We start from the raw sequence: 20,224 nt of genomic DNA on the forward strand, positions 1-20,224 counted from the left end.
TCATTTCTAATGAAAAATTACCTGAAAATGACTTGTGATCACTTCTGAAGAACATTGCTGCATTTGCTCGTAACTAATTGGATGCAATAACATGTAAATGGATGCATTAACATGTTATCGGGTCCCAGGGCAAAATTTTGCTGTTGGGCCCCTATTTGGTGCAAACACATTGCAGCATCTGTGCCTGTTGCCTCCAAGTTCCCATTAAGTACAGTACAACAAGGAATAATACATATGTATATATAATTTGATATACATATATATAATTTGATTGGGGACATGCATCATGTAAGCACAATGTAAGAAAAAAAAAGTAGAAAAAGTAGATTTTAAAAAGGGGTCCCTCCACAAAACATGGCCAAAAAAATTTGCAATTGATGCAGGGCCTGCCTTAATTGATTTTGTCCATTGGTGGTGCACATTCCATAATATTCAGTAATTAATCAAATTACCAAAACCAGCTGACATGCCGTGCAGCTTTGGCTTTTGCAAGGCAAGGATTCTGGGGAAAATACATGTGCGATGATGAAATGTATCCTACAACTCCAGCTTTGCTGTAGTCTTTTAATTTCCTCCATGTAAAAGTACAATGAGATTTATTTTTCGATCATTTTAGACGGAAATGGTTTTGTTGCCTGTTGAAGGTCCTATAATAAAAACAGTGCAAGTCTCCAAAGACACAAAAGTTTGTTCAGTCTTAGATTTTACCTTAATTAGTGTCTCTCCTACACAATTCAATGAAAAATAAACACACCCAAAAGATTGGGTGTGTATGTTTCTCTTTGCAGGTGGAAATGTAATAAAAAAGTTAAGTTAGGCTGAAATGGAAACTAGACTTTTTTTATTTATGAATTTATTTGAGTTTTGACTATGATCATTTGATAGTATTTACATGATTGACTGCAATCATAGTGCATCTGTACAAAATAATTGCTAATAATAACATTTAAAATGAATAGCTTCTCGGCAGTTATTAAAGAGAAAAGCAATTCATAATGGATAGATGTGGTGTTGTGTCCCTTTCTTGTAGCAGTAGTTGAATGTGAAAAGGGTCTGCTCTAACTGCAGTATCAGATCCAGTGAGCACCTGATAATAAGCGAGATCCACCTGCGGGAATCTATTCTCATTACTTTATACAGCATGATGGACGTACCGCATACATTATTCATGCTTTCTGCAATATATTATTGACCTCTGTCAAGGACAATTGGACAGGCATTCATCTTGACAAAATTGGCCAATCACAGCCTCCAAATTGTACATATGCAAAATGCAGAGGTGGCGCACAATGTTGAATAATGTGGCTCTCCATCTCACACTGCTGTGAGAATGAAATGTATGCACAGAAGAGCCTAATAGCACCTGCCTGCTGCTAATACAGCCTGAAACTGATTGCCTGAACACTGCTTTGACCTTTGACCTACTCACATTTGAATGCTACAGAGCCAAAACACATCTGTGGTGACTGTCATATATGTCATGTTGTTATATATGACCGTCCACTGTCATTATATTCCTGTTTTTTATAATTAACACTGTTAATCATATACATTGTCATTACTAACAATGTGAAGAATGTTGCTAGTTAGGTTGAAAGTGTTGCCAGTAATGTTGCTTTTCCTGCAGCTGAAGATTTATTAGTCATTTTTACCCACTAATGATGAAAGTTAACACAATGTCTACACAGGCTGCACAGCGAAAGCAACATGTTAGTGGAGCAGCAGCTTCAGTCGTCTATTAGTGTCTACACAAGATGCGTTCAGGCACATATTGAGTGTAGGCCACCTGGTGTTTTGTTTTATAATTATTATTGTATTATTACTTTTTGAATTGCTGAAAAACTCTGGAATCATTGCTGTTTAGTTGTAAAGTTAGGACTCTATGCATACAATGCTCCACCTGTTGAACATCATTCTGCTGTATGATTTGGGATGAAGCCTCCATCCTGCATGCCTTATTTAGGCTTCTGAACCACTTCAGCTCCACTTCACACTCATTCTTTAAATACTTTGCCACACAACAGTAAGATGCCATTTTAGTTGCTGCAGCTAAAAGAATCCAGTAATATTAACATAATAATGGCATTTACAAACTGGAGCAGATGTTGATCAGAATACCAGGATATCGATTCCTGGTCTCAACTCTTGCTGTCATGTTGAATATTGTTATTGTTGCTACTGGTGATGAGACTTATATTGCTTCAACTACTGGTTGCTGGCCTCAGAAGAATGCTATGGCATTGCTAATATTGATTTTTTTCGTTTGTTATTGTTAAAGCTGTTTATATTGCTGAAGATATAAATTGTCTTACGTTTTAGTAATACTAGTCTCACTGCTTCTGTTATTTCTATGTTTCATCCAGATAATGGTGTGGAGAGTGTTGTTTGTATCTTTAGATAGTTGGACAGTCTGGTTTGTCATTGTCATTGCTGATTTTGTTGTTTTATTTAAATGTGTTTCAAGGCGTCTGGACAGTGTGGTGTTTGACTGTGGCTGTGATATCCGCTGGATCCAGCTGTGGCAGCAGAGAGGAGAGGCCGGTCTCCACACGCAGCAGTTGTACTGCAGGAACGGAGCCTCCAAGATACGACTGCACAACATGTACATCCACAACTGCGGTAAGAGGAGGGGAGGGGGAGAGGAAGGAGGAGGGAAGAGGAAGGAGGCGATGTTAGTTTTAAAAGGAGGAGAAGGAAAATAAAAAAGGTGGGAGGAAAAAGGGGGAGGAAGCAACATAGGGGGGAGGAAAGAAAGTGGAAGGGGGTTAAAAGAGAGCAAAGATACAGGAAAGGCATGAAGGAAAGGGTTAAAGGTGAAATAGAGAAAAGAAGAGGGTAGTAGGAAGATGAGTTGAAGCGGGGAGGAGGTGAAGGGGAGGAGGTGTGACAGAGTTCAGAGGGTGAATCTGATGTGAGGAGCTGTGTGTTGATTCTGACAGAGGCTGTAGACTCTGCAGTATTATCTCCCGGTGGTGACTCATCCCTGTGACATCTAGTGTATGTGAATGTGTGTGGGAGTTTGTCTGTGGATGTATATTCCACTGCCTCCTTTGTATTCATTTAATTACATTAATGAAAAGTGATTAATTGATTTGGTGTGAAAGTATGTAGACACAGGCAGTGACAGGCATGTATTAATATGAACGTACACTGTGTGTGTGTGTGTTTGTGTGTGTATTTGTATGTGTGTGTTTTCAGACTTGCCAGAGATCAGCGTGAGCCACAGCAGTGTGTTGGTGATGGAGGGCGACAATGTGACAGTGAGCTGCAATGGATCTGGATCACCACTGCCTGAAGTGGACTGGACTGTTAGCGGCCTGCACTCCATCAACACACACCTGGTGAGACACAGACACAGACACACACTCACACTTACAATACTAATTATTACACATAATAGCCTGCATTTGTGTGAAATGTATTGTCAATTTCTGGACCATTTTTGTCACTACTGTTTTTTGTCCAGATTTCATATAAATGTTAACCTTTCTATTGAGCTGATTGGCTAGTAGGCCCATTTTGATCCATAATCTTAACCAGAGGGGGTTGCATAAAGAAGACCCAGAAAAGCAGGGCTTATTGCGGAAAGCCTGTCTTCAATGAGCCTAACAAGATAAAGCTAACTCAGAGCCACAGTAATGAGATCAAACTAAATCAAGCCTGATTTAAGAACACAGACCTAAGACATCAAGCAAAGATCACATCAATTCACAGTGAGGGAAACTGACATGTAAGCCTGTTATGTTCATGGCCATAGAGCAGCACATACGGAACACATACTATGGAGACTAAAGTAATGAGACAAAAACCACTGCAGTTAGCAAAGTAAAGGAGAACTTTGGCCCTATGTTGCAGACATTAGTTAGTTCAGACAATGACACAAGGACAAGTGAACTCAAAGACATAACACTTCTCTCTTAGCTCACTCTGTTAGAGGGCTGTGTTTGTAATGTTGTCTCTGTGAACTAAATGTGAACTTTGAACTTTGTATCATTAAGTGCTGGAAACTAATTTCATAAGATGCAAACACATTTATTTCATAGCACGAAAATTAAATACTTGGCATTATCAGTTTGATGGTTCTTGGTTTGTGCATGTGACATAACAATCTTCACAGTGTGGAAATACAGTTTATCTTATTTCATTCATTTATTTTATTTAAGTGACATTTAAAGAGAGAATCTATAGTGGAAATGCTGCTAGCTCTGCTGCTGCAGTCATGAGTCAAAGTTGTTTGTTAATTGCAGTACATTTAAAAGCACTGTATGGTGACTGTACTGTGCAGATAAAAGATTGAGCACATGTTTTAATTACACAGTACTGGAAGTGCAGACCTTGTCAAAACATGATAAATTTGACATTGTATAGAAAACTGACTTATAGAAAATTGACTTAACCTGCTTTCTGATTAGCTGTCCCACAAGTGCTGGCTAGCCCACTAATCTGGCTCCCTAAGACAGGCCTCAGTGATGTCACAGAAATAACACAGCAGAGATAAACAGCAAGAGGAGAGTAACAGCAGTTTTTGAAATTGCCATGTGTCTGTATTTGTCATCTGTCTTTAATGCTTGCAGCGTTTACAGATGAAAGTTACCTCAGCCTCAGGCTTGATGTTTTAAGGTAGATGGATACTGAAGCTGATTAGCATGAATGAAGTATTGGGGAACCTGGTCAACCGAAGGCAAGAGGGGAAGAACAAGAATTGTGTTTGGCTACCTGAAAGTGAAAAGTTGTGAATTCGTTAGTCATGTATCCATTCCAATTAGTGCCAAAATTCACAATATATCACTGAGGCACTCAGGCTTAAAGAGTTATTAGCTGGCCTTTTTCTCACAATGCAGCTGCTGCGATTGTAGCCCAGATCACCAAAGTGATTAATTTCCAGTGGTAGTGTGCGCTTATTCACTCTATTCTGTTTCTTTCCAGAATTAAATCAATTAATAATGAACTGATTCTTTTAATTAAGAAATTAAATATTGAAACTCCAGTAATTTAATTGCATGTGCTGTATATCCTTCATGTACCTAAACATGTCATGTCATCTTTCTGTGTCTCTCATTATCTCTCTATAGTCCAATGTTTACTGGCCGAACATCCACTCCATCAACCTGACTCTTTTCAACATCAGCCGAGATGACAACAACTTCCAGCTGACCTGCATTGCAGAGAATGTGGTGGGGATGACCAACTCCTCCATCCAGCTCAATGTGCAGTGTAAGTTGGATTTTTTTTCTGCGATTAAACCTCAAGGGAAACTCTGGTCTAACACTGCAGAGGTGACAGGAGCGAGGTGACATTCAGGCACAGAGTGGACACAGTAACTTATGAACAATGACAGAGATTTCAAACTCACACTACACATTCTCCCCAGGGACACCCTTGTGTACATTGATGCATAAATTTGCATGATGATGAGAAAACATGCTCCTGATGTGAGTAGAACTCTGATTTTATATTAATGCTACCTGTGTGTTATGTGAAGGTAAGTATGTTGACATAAAATATTTTCTAATTGTGAACTAATTTGTTTAAATAACCCCCTAATTTGCATTGCTGTTTATGTTTAATATCATTAAGGTTAATCCTTGGACTTTAGGAATCTCAAATGCCTTACAAAAGAAATCTGGCAGTTCAGCACTTGGTTTGTATATACTGTAGAGTAATATCACCAAGACAAAATTACGACAATATAAATAAAAACCATAGCTTGCTTGACAACAAAATAGAGCACTGGGGGCTTTCACACTAAATAATGTTTAAACTTAACTCTTCTTCTTAGTTTTATTTAAACCCTGGGTTAACAATCAGTTTCAAGTCTTCCATTTTTTGGATTTCACACTGTATATTAAATGACCTTAACATATTTCTGTATGTAAAAATTACCAGAATGTGGTAACACAACAGCTGCTGCCTTTAGGACCAAGAGCAGAGTTTATCAACTGACAGTTAACCGTGGTGCTGATCCTCTTTCAAAAATGCTTGAGGGTTAAATGTAGTTTGAAAATCTGTACTAAGTAAAAATTGCAATCACCTGTGCCATAACAGAAATGTCATAATCACAATATCTGTATCGTCTGCATCAAAAGTCATGTGTCTGGGGTATTAGGTCATGTTTGTTCACTTATTATGGACGGTGGCTGTGCATGGCAAATATTGCTGAGGAGTCAGTCAGCTTGGTATGGGGATCATATTGCCATCTGCTTGCGATCATATGGAGGTTAAATCTCCATATGATCACATGGAGATATCATAGTTACTTGCTTTCACAAGCCAGAATGAACAAGTGCTGTCACTTGTCGGGAACAATAGCATTTACAAGACTTTTATGGACTACAAAACAACACAAGGTGCAATTTATTTTCTCATTTACATTCACATGTGCAAACTTCTCACAGATGGGCTGATTGCTGCTTCAACACATAGAAAAATTAATACTGTTAATGTGAGCTGTGAATGAGTATATACACCAACAACATGAAAGAAATGAACACTCTATTACAGTATACACAGATGTTAAGTACCGTAATAGTGAATCTTTTCTCATTTCAAGTATAATGAGGGCTGCGGCTCCTAAAATAAAGTGGATCGATCACATTGGGCTCTTAGATTGTTTATTTTCTGTGGCTTCAGTTTGGATCATTTGAGTATAGTTGCTCAAAAGATTTGTACTTGTATGAGACATTCTGGCTTTGAACTGCCCGTGGGAAGTAGCCTAAGAGTCTGTCCATTCTTGATTAAAAGCTCTGTTTTCGCTGTCTACCTTTCTCTTTTAAGAGCACGCCATGTGACATTAATTGAGGTGAGCTAATACTAAAAGGTGATGTGAAAACACTGCAGAGGACTGATTGGTCAGTCATTTATCTCATTCATGTTTCACAGAAAGCTTTCCACCACTCCCTCTCTTTGTTCTGCCACTCTCTCTCTCTCTCTCTCTCTCTCTCAGCTGCTGTGCTGGAAACACAGCATTCACACGAAGAAAATACAACACAGATTTGTCCTGTTGTTCTTTGTATTTACTGCTGTATTAGTTGGATGTAATGAATGAATGAAAAGGAGAAATGCAGAGGAGGAAAATGAAACAGAAACTAAGAGCATCTGTCTCCACAGTAAATCATCTGTTGAGTGTTTGATGGTTGTTTATTTGTGCTTTAGAACGTAACCGCCATGAAACAATCACAAAATAACATTGTATTTCTGTCATTCATGGGCTTTCTCTCTCTCAGAGAAAGATTTCCACTGCTGTCTCTCCTCACCAGCCTGTCTCTCTGTCACTTGCTCACACAGTCGCATAGCCCAGAAGCCCCACCCCACTATTCGCTAATTGCTTGTTTATTCAAAATTTATCAATATTGATCTTGTTGTGAATCCGAATTGCACCAAATTCAATACTGCACTTCCTTGGGTCCCCAGCAATACACCTATTAAGTGTAAAGTAGATTGGATGAATGGTTCTTGAGACATGTGAAGGACATACATACAGACATACATACATACAGACAGACAGACAGACAGACAGACAGAGGATTCTTTGCTTTATAGTTAGATAAACACACAGCTGAAGATTTTCAGATACACCCAATTGCGCATAAATATCGCAATTAATGGGATATTAACACAGTGCTACTGCGTTATGTTGCTGTAATTCTTAGACTGCTAATAGCCCAATAGGTGGCACTAGTACACAGACTACAGACCTCATATGTTAAGAGTGAATGCCATTTCCCTGTAATTAAGACAACAACTAAGTGGTCATGCTCCCCAGAATATATATAAAATGATGTACATAACTTTTTGCAAAATAGCAATGACTAAAACATTAAATGGATCATATAACAAGAAAATATGTTTTAAAGACAACAACCCACATTATCAAAACAGAGGTAAATTACTGCTTCACATAGGTAGCTTACTGATGTGAGTTACATGTGTGTAGCAGTTAGTTACTTTCCCTCTGAACATTAGAGGGCATTCCAACATTACCAATAAACAGGTGATCACTTAATTATTACTTAGCAAGAAAGCTCAGGCACAAAATGAATAATGTTAACTAAAATATAAATATTAAATAAGCTTTCATTGTGCTGGATCATAGTAATTAAACTATGCACTTAACTGAAATATAAATAAAGCCACATCAGTATGCGCTTGTGTATATCAATACATGATGTGTTATTTGGGTCGGGATGCACTGCAAACCCAAAGGTTGGTCTTTTACTGTGGGCCTGCTTTTGTTCAATTTTTCCGTTTGTGGACGGAAATCCAAAAACTTTCCATATATCGCTTCTTAAATGGTCAGGAGTGCTGATCTCTGTGGGTGCATCGCTCTTTGCTATTTCTGATATTGTAATGTTACGTTAGCACATTTAATGTGAAATTGTGATTCTGACATACTCAGAAAACATTATTGTTCATCAGACGCAGGGTTTCCGCCAGTGTATTGCCTGGCCCAGTGGCCCGCCCACTTATAGTCGATTTATAGTCAAAATTATAGTCAAATTATATTCAACTCCCGAAATTTGTTCCAACAGCCCTGATGGCAACTTTCATGGTGGCTATGATGGACATGTTAAAATATGTTGGGGACTGAAATATATCTTATATTAATAACACTGACAGTCTAAGAGAATAATTTACAACAGGAAAAAAATCTCCTTTATGAAGCAGAGCAGCCAAATTATGCAGGTACATTTAGAATGCAATGAGGTGTTGTACACTTACAAACCAAGTGAAATTGATGTAGTCGATTAGCAAGAATATACCCTCTAGCTCACATGAAAAGTCAGCCTTGATCTGTGCGGAAAAGAAACGGAAAATAAAATATATAACCCTCAGCAATGATAAAGCAATGATTTGGTAACCTTCAAAAGCCATATTTCTCTAATATCCAGACCTTGAATTACATGATATACCTCAGATCTTACATAAGTTTACCCTGTGGATCGGCCCTGAGCAGATTTGGGACAGACTGTATTCAAAGCTGATATTTATCAAGGGTTCCTGACATTTTTCTCTTTGTAGCAAGCTTGCTGTTGTAGTACACAATCTATTGTGGCTCTTTGCAATGTATCACACTGCAGGACAGGGGAGATTTGTCACAAGTTCAAACACTCCCAACTGTAGCAGAGCTGCTAAGGACCATGCTAGAATGACAGATTGACTTTGCAACATCTAGTCTTCAGGGCTTCCTCCACATGGACACTCTATGGATGTACATCTCCAGGCATTTTTTTCTGTTGACACTCTCTGCTGGTGCTGCAAATTAACTTATTAATTTTTCACCACATGCTCTGATGGTAATTACATTTCCTCCCCTGTGCAGGCTATTGTCTCTGGAAATGTCATAAAATAGCTTAAACTGCTGCTCTGATTAGGGAGTAATCTGATTGACAGTGACATTACCAGCCGTCAAGTAACATTCTCTGCATTCAAAGATGAGTTCCCTATTTTAGTTAAGCTGTAATTAACCACAATGCAAATTCTGCAGACCCATTGTTCTGCCGCTTTCTGGAACAATAGCAGCTCTACAGCATTGTGGAGTCACATAACGCACTGTGTTTTTCCCTTTATTCCTATAGGCATGGTGTATCTCTCTATTAAGAACAAGACACTAACTTATGCCAGGCGTAGTAGTTCTATTCCCTGAGTAGCTCCACAGGTATAGCAAGGCATTAACTAATTATGACTAATTTAATGAGGAAGTACTGTAGGTGATGGTATCTCTCCAGAGACTCTACATAATGTCACAATGCTGCTTCTTACAGGTTCAAATCTTAATCCCAGTGTGGGTAAACCTGGAGGGAGAATGTGGCAATATCTGTCCCATGAAACTCTTGCCTCCCTGTCACTGGCAGCCATGATGTCCTTTCTCAAGTCTAGCTAGAACATGGCATTTGAAATATGCCACCAGTGTTACCACTAGATAACGTTGCACAACTTGGCTTGTATTCATTGTCCTCACTGATCAAAGCCATGTAGTTATCAAAGCTTGTCATCTGTATGCACACCACGAGGACACAATGTTGTTATAGGCCAGTATGGAGCCCCATAATGACTTGTATTGTATTGACCAAGACTGGGCTGACAGCCACGCTGAGGGGAAAATGGATCGGTCCCTAAATGTTCATCAACAAGAGAATTTTGTTTTCTTTTCTTCTCCTTTTGTTTCTCTCTTTTTCTATAGGTAGCACAGCTGTAAGCCACCCTCACTTCATGGCTATCTTCCCCCCTCCTCTTTCTTTTCTTCTCTCTCATCTCTTTCTTCCTGCACTCAACATCACAGTTCTGCACCCGCCCCCACACCAGCACATTCACACATACACATGCCTAAGCCTTTACTTCATATTGAATGACTTCATTGTCACTATTGTCTGGCAGAAACAATATCACCAAAGCAATTTATGAAATGACAGCTTTCTAACACCAATAAACAGCTCATTCATCTCTTTACTGGATGATTATTTGGTTTGAAAACATGAGATATCCATTGGTACACAATCAGAAATCAAGTTATAACAAGTGAGTTATTCTTATTATTGATTTATCTTGTTATCTATTAATCTATCATTTTTGATTTACAAATAACAGTCTTATCAAAGTTGATAATGCACAATCACAGTGTTTGTAATTACAGTTTCGCTGTTGTAGTCACAAAACCCAGGCAGGATTAACAACCAGATTAACAACCATTGATGCTGATGCAAATTTGAATAAGAATTTTATAAGAATTTGCACCACTAAATACAATATCAACCACAATGCTTCCTGCATAATTACCTAACCATGCCCTTTGTAGAGGGGGCATGTTTTAAAATCTAGTTTTAAGACTAACCTTTTTTTAAAGCTTATATTGTGCTCACATGATGAATTCTTCTAAATAAAATTGTTTGATCATACTGCCTCAGACAATTTGAAACATAGAAAACCTAGACCAAAGTATTAGTTGGTTTCCAGATGTCTGAGCAAATAATGAAATGACCATGATTTGTTGTATGTACTGTTCTTAAGGAGAACTTGGAGGTGATAGGGTACACACAAGATGTGGGGGACTCAACAGGGGCCACACAAAGAATTTTGCCCCAGGGACCTTCTAATGGGTTTATCTGGCCATGCAAAATCCCAATTTCGTGCCCACAGTAATCATCTTTTTTTAGCCATGCTAGTGGTGCATCTCTAGGCTCAACAGCTATTGGACAGATTGCCATGCAATTTGGTACATAGACTCATGCCCCCCTCAGGATGAATAGTAATCGCTTTGGTGATCCCTTAACTTTTCATAATGTCATCATCAGTTCAATTTGTTTTTGTCAAATACTTTGGTTTGTGATCAATACCTGCAAAACTAACGACATTCCCATCAGCCTCAGTTGTACTTTGTGTTTAGTGTTAATTAGCAAATGTTAGCTTGCTAACATGCTAAACTAATGGTAAACAGTATAGTTGCTAAACATCAGTACTGCCGTTCCTAAAGCCTGGGTGAAAAGAATGAGACTGTATGATGTGTCGACAATGTCAGAAGGAAAAACTGTTTATAGCTGCTCTGAACTGCCACGCTTGAAGACTGGGTGAAAAGCGGGCACACTTTCAGATAGTCTCTCTTGGAAGGCATTCATAGTGTTGCACTCATTTGTATACAAAAAGTGACAGAAGTAGTTGTCTGAAGAATGAAAAAAAAGAGAGTTTGAGAGAGAAGTTCAAACCTTGCTTATATCTCACCTCTGGCCAATCATTGCATGAAGTAGGTGTAAATGTTGGACTGTTTGTTTTGGAAAGTCACAGAGTTGTCGCATGTAGTCCCACAATCTCGATGTAGGAAGGGAGTGAGGGGAGGAATTTTCAGATGCTGTTTGACCATCCAACAAGATTTTCTGCTGGAGTATACTGGTGCCTTTAGCATGGCTGTAGACTCTTAGTCTTGTTACTTAAAAAATGACTTAACTAACATCAGCCCTAGTTATTGATTGTCAAAATTACAATCAGTATACTTGCACTATTTAGTAGCACAATATGAATTACATGAAACTGCAGGAGGAGAGTCACTGGGGGAGCTGCAGGTTTGTCTAAATGACAGGCCAGGATGGAAATGGTACGCCATAAACACACGTAGCAGCTGCAATCAAGTTATATAAATAGGATTACTCACACAAGTCTATAGAAATTGCAGGGTTCATTGAGACCTAGAGCAATGGTGTATTATGAATGTGTATGCGTGTGTGTAAATGGACTGTATTTATATACCGCCTTTCTAGTCTTCCGACCACTCAAACCGCTTTACAATATATGTCAACATTCACTCATTCACACACACACACATTCATGCACTGATGGCAGAGGCTGCCATGCAGGTTGCCAACCTGCTCATCAGGATCTAATCTAATACACACACACACTCATACACCGCTGGCATAGCCATCGGGAGCAATTTGGGGTTCAGTATCTTGCCCAAGGACACTTCAACATGTGGACTGGAGGGACCGGGGATCAAACCACCGATCTTCTGATTAGTGGACTACCGCCCCACCTCCCCCCGCCCCCCTCCTCCTGAGCCACAGCCACCCTGTGTGTGTGTGTGTGTGTGTGTGTGTGAGCGAGCGAGCAGTGGAGTGGGTGGGTAGATTTGGTGGGGGTTGGGTGGGTGGCTGGTATGTAGAACACACAGAGAGAGAGACTGCCAGGTAATACCGTCTGCCAAATATTTCCTTTTGATGATGTAGCTGCAAGAGTGACTCATTGCAAAGACAAATCAGTGGATGAATTGTTTATGAAATGTATCTGATGGTATTAAAGTGATAAATTGCCTCTCAGCTTGGCGGCGTTGTGGATTTAGAGGTGTGTTGTTGCATGTCAGGGAAGAAATACTCTGTGGTTGCTTATGCAGAGGAGATTCCTCTGTCTATTTCAAGCAAGAGGGGTCCCTCTATCTGTATGTTTTCCTCAGAGTCCCGTGTACTGCTGCAATATGTAACACAGGCAAGAAAACTGCCTCCTAAATGTTATCCTCAAATCAAAACAGCTTTGTGCTTTGTGTTTAGTATGAATTAATTATGAAAGGTTTTGATCAGCTCAGGGGTTGTGGAACTTTCTCAACTCATAACGTCTTTAGGTAATACTTCAACACAAAAATGAGGCACATTGATGAGGGTTTTAGGTTGAAAAATCTCTAGGAGATTTTTGGTGATCTAGGAATTATTCTGTCCCTCCACCTCATAAATAACACAGTTTCTTTCTTTCCTCCCTGCAGTTCCTCCAGTCATCCTGAGACTGGCTGAACCTGAGCAGCGCCACGACACCTGCATCGAGTTCACGGTTCGGGGTTACCCACACCCCAAACTGCGCTGGTTCCACAAGCAAATGGAGATCCCCCAGAATGAGTACATCCGAACAGAGATGGACTTCTACCAGGACTATCTGGAGGGCTGTCTGACTTTCCAAAACCCAACACACATCAACAATGGCAACTACACTCTGGAGGCCAGCAACCCTCTGGGAACGGTTACCAAGACGGTGTATGGTCACTTCCTTATGGCTCCGGGCATCGATGAGGGTGAGTAGATCATTTCTGTTTGGTATCTGTTCCTCACTGTGCTCTTTGTAATGGGTAATGATCTTTTTTCTGGCAGCACTGATGTCCCCATAATCACAATTGAGAGAATACTGGTGTAAAATGGCATTTACACAGGGGTTACTAACACATTTTTACTGCCTGAACATAACCTTCATTCCTTTAGATTTAAAAGAAGAATAAAAGCACAGGAGAAAAGAAGAACACTGCCAAGTAACTGCCTGATTCCCACAAGAGCCATCATGGCCCACTTTTTGGAAACGAGCACCATGATTCGAACAAGTTCTCGACCAGTTGAATTTCTTGTTTAAAGTGCCTGTTGTGTGAATTACAGGTTCCATTCTGGGTGGAAGAACTATTGGGGGCTTTTAGTTTTTATTAAAATCTGCATTCACAGGATGTAGGTTGTAGAGCTGATCCCTGCTGGCTGAAAAGCAGCCAGAGTTCATCCACAGTTCAGTCAGGTAGATTGTTCGCTTGCAGTTCATCTTCAGTTCACAGGGAGGGGGAACAAACCCACAAAGGCCGGCAAATTTCTCCCCATGGTCAATATTCCAAGGTTAATACCTTGTGTCAATTTATTGACATAGTGTGACTTTCTCTGTCTTCTCTTTTGCAGACATAGTGGAACTAGGTGAGTATTTCTGTTTTCAAATTTAAACCTGCTTTTTTTTTGTTTTGTTTTTTACTGCTTGTTTGGCAGCATTACGTACACGCACACGTTACTTGGTGGACGATCACTGTCAAAATACTGTAACCATGGAGAAATTTGTTCACTTTGTGTTGCTATTAGTTCATAAAAAATATTTGAGCATTGCTGCTCAGTTTTCTGGACCCTGACAATATTATTAATCTCTAGGAAAGGTTTGCTAAACTTACTGAGCATACATAATACTCTGTGCCTTGCTAAAGGGCAACCAGATTGTTGAGAGAGAGAGGGGGCAGCATTCACCTTCCCTGCTTGGACCACCACCGACAGTCAAGGGTTTCAAACTGGCAACCTCCGTGAAATATGAGATCCCAAAACACAATAATACCACAACTATTCATATACATCACCCCAAATATGCTGACAGTCGCAGATAAAATGGTTTTATCAGTTGAATTTATGATGATTACAAAACATGTAAATTCCTGTGCTTGCGTAGTGATGGGTTTATCTAAGAGAAACTTATGGTACCATAAATTTTCTTTTTTATTGGTACTACCTGTTGCCATATGTTGTTGTTATTTATGATTAGAGGTTGCACCCAGTCTATAGAAATGTATCCATGCGCATTATGTATGCATGTGCACTAATGCAAATATTGTGAGACACTGCATTTACGCAACAAAAGTGAAAACTCACCATGATAATAAACTTTGCATGAAAAATAAAATATTTTTTCACATTACAGAGGGAAAGTGGAGTTTGGAGATTTATATTTATAGTTAAATAAAAGTGTCTCTACCGCTCTGCTGGGGCTCATGACTCAACCTGTGGACGGCTGCTTTATAAGCCAAATAATATGACTGCATAAACCTGGAATCCTGGAATCCCTTGCCTGTCACTCAGAAAAACACGGAACATGAATTAAATTTAGATCCTGACCTGTCCTGTCGCCATATCGGGATAATTAATAATTATGAATATTTAATAAATATGCACAGCTTCTGTCTTTAGCGACACACATATTGATCCTGCTGCTGTGTGATGACTGTAGGTTTTTATTAAAAACAGAGGAAAGAATCCTACATACAAACAGCTGCACAAACAGACAGACAGAGCTTCAGTAGACTTATGTCTCAGCGACACACCTGTTACAAACGCTGCCATAATCGCATTAAATGTATTTTCATTGACGTTTCAATCTGTATTAAATACATAATTTGTAGAGAAAAGTGAAGGAGACAACATTTAAGAATACATGAAATGTTTTTACCTTGACAGGTCTGCGGTGCCTAGTTATAGTTATGCACTGATTGGAAAATCGCTGTTTGGGGTTTCATAAACTGTTCATTATTGAGGGAGGGTAAGTTTTAGTCATTCTCTTTGATGGAAATGCTGCTCCCCTCTGTAACCTCTAACCAACCAGCCACAGTGTACACAAGCTAGTTTCCTCCCTGTTAGCAGGTGATGTGTGAATGTTTGTGAAGCGGTTAGTGCAGTCATATTGCCGGAACGATGCTCTGGGCCAATCTAACATTGTGTCGTAAATCTCCTGTGTATGATGCGTGGTTTGGCCTCAGGCTGTTGTGGCAGCCTGGCTGCTGACAGCTTAAACAAAGTGGGCTGGTCTGATCTCAGACCTTCATCAGAGTCTTCGTCCATCTCCATATGAGGCCATACGTTCTAATCAGCCATGGATTACAAAGCTGCAGCATGGCCAGGGATCCATTAGGCAGGCAATGACTTCATGTTGCCACACATACACACACACAAGCTGCTTGGGGGAGTGAGGCAGGTGAGGGAGAGGTGTTTAGGTGATGAGAGTGTGAAACATTATAGCAGTGGTGTGTGAGGGAGTTCAGCCGTGGAGGGGAGACAGACAGGCTGACTGATACTAATACTGCTGAGGAGAGAGGAGGGCCAAGGGAGGAGAGGAGAGAGGGAGAGAGGGAGGAAGGCTGGGATGGAGGGACAGGGAAATGGCAGTGAGGGCACACACACACATCACACACAGAGCGATGCACTTCAGTGTACTGTGTGAGTCTGAGCCAGTGGCAGCCAGTCTACCATGTGGCCATTAATTTGCCCACAATTACTCTCTGATGTCCTGACTGGAGGCCTCAGACTGGAGTTTCCCGACACCAGTTCATTTCATTTCATGGCTCTGTCTCTCTCCTCTTCTCCTTTACTCCCTAAACCCAAATTATTGATTTTAAGGGTTGTGACCTGTTGTATTTTAAGACAAATATATATTTTAGGATAATTTTGATACATTCATCACATTAAGTTTCTGCTATCTTACCTGTTTCAAAAGGGTTGGGACAGATTTTGTAGATGAAAACATCAAGTTTGGGTTGGTTTGGTGCATTTTACAGCTGATTTAGTTTTTCCTAATTTAAAATTGGGCGCTCTCGGCTGTATGAGCTTCTTTTCTGTTTTTCCGCTTGTATAACTGTGTATAATTATAAAGCAGCTTGGTTTAATTATTCTGTATCTTTGTCCATGTGCAAGCACAAGCATGCATTTGTGCAATTTTAATGAAAAGGATTCCACAATGTCTTTTCTGTTACTTTGATCTGAGGCTTTGCTAAAACTCTAGATGTTCAATTCCAGGTTTTGGTAGCAACCTTGTGACAGAGGTCAGGCTGAAGTTTGCATGCAGGCCTATGACCTAAGACCTCTTACTGACAGCGTTTCATTAGCCTCTTCACATGAAAATGCATTGTTCAAAAATTGTGGAAAATTACTTGCTTTTTATGACACAAAGTACAGTGAAGGCACATTTTTTTTGCTGTATATGCAACCCTCTGGCTATATATGCCCATACATTGACTGGATTCACTTCCTGACAGAAAGGACAATGTCACTCCATGTCAAGAGATGTAATTTTTATTCAAGGTTAACAAACAAGGAGAGATGCATAAAAGAAAAAAAAGCACAAAAGAATATTTCCAACTGTCAACTAGACTTTTCACAAAATATTAATAAAACCACTTGGCTTTGTGGAAATATCCCCTGCAAATATGCTCTCAACTATGTACACTTGAGAGCACATGAAGTTGCTTTATTGGAAGTCTTAGACTTATATTGAAACTTGCATGTATAGTTCTACATCACCTGAGGGGTTTCATATGTATGTGATAAGTGAGTGAAAAATAACTTCAGTTTTATACTGTATTTTCCATAGACCAGTGCATGTGAATACACTGCAATAATTATAGGATGGAATCTTACCATAAAAAGTGTGAAACATACTCTGTTTATTACATATGTATTGTAAATGTGTGTGAGCATAAACCACAGCCATTAAAGCTCGCAGCCACTGATGTTGTGTTCTTGTATTCTAGTACCTTCAACGCCGTCAGATGGCGATTCAAGCCGACCAGATGAAGATAAGTTTGGGGTGAGTTTTCTCCTTAATGATGTTGATGAAACAGCTGTTAAAGATGTTGCCCCTGGACTCAGTAGAGAGCTGCTGTATGTTTTAAGACAAATCAAACTGCTTTTTATTTTGTCAAAGGACCACAGCAGGGGTTTGTACTTTGTGTTGACATGCAGCACTGAGGCAAAAAGACAACAACACCAAATGTTACAGCCATTTCTCAAAGTTGTAGGTTTGGACACTAATGATGTTGATGATGGTAACACTGTCCCTCAGTGGCAGTGCTGTTTATGAAATGTTATGCAATGGGGGGACTCTGTACATTTTCTGAAACTAAGGCTGGTGCTCTATGAAGATTATTTATTGTAGTTTAATAGACAGAAAGAGATGCTAACACTACTATTTTACCACTTTCATGGCAGACATTTTGACTTGTCATAGCAAGAAAAGCACAGGTGCATTTAATAACATTAATGATGGCTGCAGTTCACTGAGGTGTAACAGTTCCAGTTCCCTGGTCAGGTGCACGCTGGACCAGTGCGAGTGCCAGCTTTGCTAACCATGACACCTGAATGGAAAACAGCCATTGTTTGTGTTATTAATATATAATATATAATTAATATATTTCATGATTCTGTAATTTATTCTTTATTTTCATTGTATATTATTATATGTCTGCATATGCCCCTGTTAATTGTGCTGTTGTCTGTCTTGGCCAGGACACTCTTGTAAAAGAGATTTTTAATCTCAATGAGACTAGTTAAATGAAGGTTAAATACAATAAATAAATAAAAAATTACATACACCCGTGTTTTTCCTGCTATCACAAGTCCAATTATCTGGTGTGAAAAAGATTTACAAAAACATTCACATCACTGTGATGGGCTGTGGATAAAACTTTGAATTTACAGTAACTGACTGTTCGTAAAGCCTCTCCTCCATTAGTTAATGTTTCTAAGCCTGCCAAGCTTTCTGTTCCCACATGGCACATAGGCAGTTTACAATTATGATGGTCATGGATGGACCACTTGAAAATGTAATAGTAATTTTTGAAACAGTTGGTCCTTGGGTTTGAAGCAGAAGAAGACAAAAGCAGATGTTATCCAGATTAGCCGGATTCATATCAGAAATAATTGGTTGTAATGATTATGATGAGCAAGGCTCTTAAGAGGCAGCAGACACTTTTTCAAAATCACGTAGTACAAACAAGTGTGAAAAAGCTGCTGCATTTTTCTCCAAACCGCACTGTGAGTAAGTCTGGCTATAGATGAGGATCATATTTAAATTTTATTCTTTCAGCTGAAATACATCACAGCCAAGACAGGTGTTTAACTGTTCTTTTCCAGACTGCTGTAATATATGAGAAAGCAGTAGTCTCAATCCAGTGGATTAAACTCTGATTTGCAGTATTTAAGGTGATCAGAAATCTGGAAAGGATTACGATGTCCTCTGATGCAGCATTTAATTTCTCTCAGGTTTCCATCGCTGTGGGTTTGGCGGGCTTCGCTTGCGTCCTCCTCCTCGTCCTTTTTGTTCTCATCAACAAATACGGCCGGCGCTCCAAATTCGGTATGAAAGGTAAGTCTACACAAATAGTCAGACAAGCAGATAGGCAGGCAGACAATTAGCTTTGTTAGGGGGTTTTTTTCACTTTCTGCCAGTTGCATCATTGTGCAAAATCCATTCCCCCAGCTAATCTTCTCTTAAAAACCTTTGTTCGCCACAAAATGTACAGATGCAGTTACTGTAGAAATCCTACTTTTTACTGCATGTTTACTGTACAGCACTCAAGCCATATCCCCAAAGAGGACTCATTCGGGAAAATAAAGTTTTTTCCCTTTGGAAAGGACAATTAATGATCTTGGTGTTGTGTTGCAGCATGCCACATGTGGAGGAGTTCTGCTAACGGCTTTACATTTGCAATCACCCATCAAATACATACATGCAGACAACAAGATCAATATGAAAGGACAGTGCACATGCAAACAAGGTCAATGCACTGTACATACACCTCATACTCTCACTGTGTCTGCTGTGTAGAACGATCGCAGAAGGAATCCTGAATTAATTAGTGGGCTCGGCGCTGTCGATCATGCTGAGGAATTCAGTAGGATTAATATGGCTTTTGTGCATGCTGAGCTTTCATTTTGGGTCAGCTCCAGGTTTTTGCTTATCTCTCTGGCGTTGGTGTTGTGGAAGAGGCACAAGCCTTCAGAGCGCTGATCTAGGAACAGAGAGCAGAGCAGAGAGGAGAGGACAGTAGCGGCCTCAGGTCTTGTGATTCAGGTTCAAGTGTTTGCCCACCTGGACGCCAGCTCCAGCTCTTATAATTTGGCAGGCTGACTGATGGGGTGTGCTCGTGTGTGGTGTTTTGGGGTGAGTTTGTATATCACTCATGACAAGGTGCATGGATTCAAGCTTAAGATCCTTCTTCATATGGATTTCTTCTCTGTCTGCTTGTCTGTCTACTTTCTCTACTTACAGTATCTGTCTGTTTCTACCATTTGCCATTCTTTTTCTTTAATCCAACAGTATGTTCAAATAACATGCCACCATGACTCATCACCTCAAACTGGGCATGTTCTTCATTTCATACTGTAAGCATGGTCTAAAGTGGCATTAGCTGCCACCACCC

The 20,224-nt window shown here is 39.7% G+C and overlaps 1 protein-coding gene across 1 annotated transcript in view; it reads left to right on the forward strand.

The window, feature by feature from the left end:
- ntrk3b (neurotrophic tyrosine kinase, receptor, type 3b) overlaps positions 1-20,224 on the forward strand; it is a 179,209-nt gene that overhangs the window by 83,271 nt on the left and 75,714 nt on the right. The window contains exons 5-11 of the mRNA XM_042407707.1: positions 2,465-2,619; positions 3,199-3,341; positions 5,073-5,214; positions 13,238-13,544; positions 15,504-15,508; positions 17,555-17,610; positions 19,065-19,167. Coding sequence (XP_042263641.1) covers positions 2,465-2,619; positions 3,199-3,341; positions 5,073-5,214; positions 13,238-13,544; positions 15,504-15,508; positions 17,555-17,610; positions 19,065-19,167 — 911 coding nt within the window. The remainder of the gene's footprint in view (positions 1-2,464; positions 2,620-3,198; positions 3,342-5,072; positions 5,215-13,237; positions 13,545-15,503; positions 15,509-17,554; positions 17,611-19,064; positions 19,168-20,224) is intronic.

This window comes from Thunnus maccoyii, chromosome 1 (assembly GCF_910596095.1).
Source record: "Thunnus maccoyii chromosome 1, fThuMac1.1, whole genome shotgun sequence".
In the NCBI taxonomy this organism is placed as follows: domain Eukaryota; kingdom Metazoa; phylum Chordata; class Actinopteri; order Scombriformes; family Scombridae; genus Thunnus; species Thunnus maccoyii.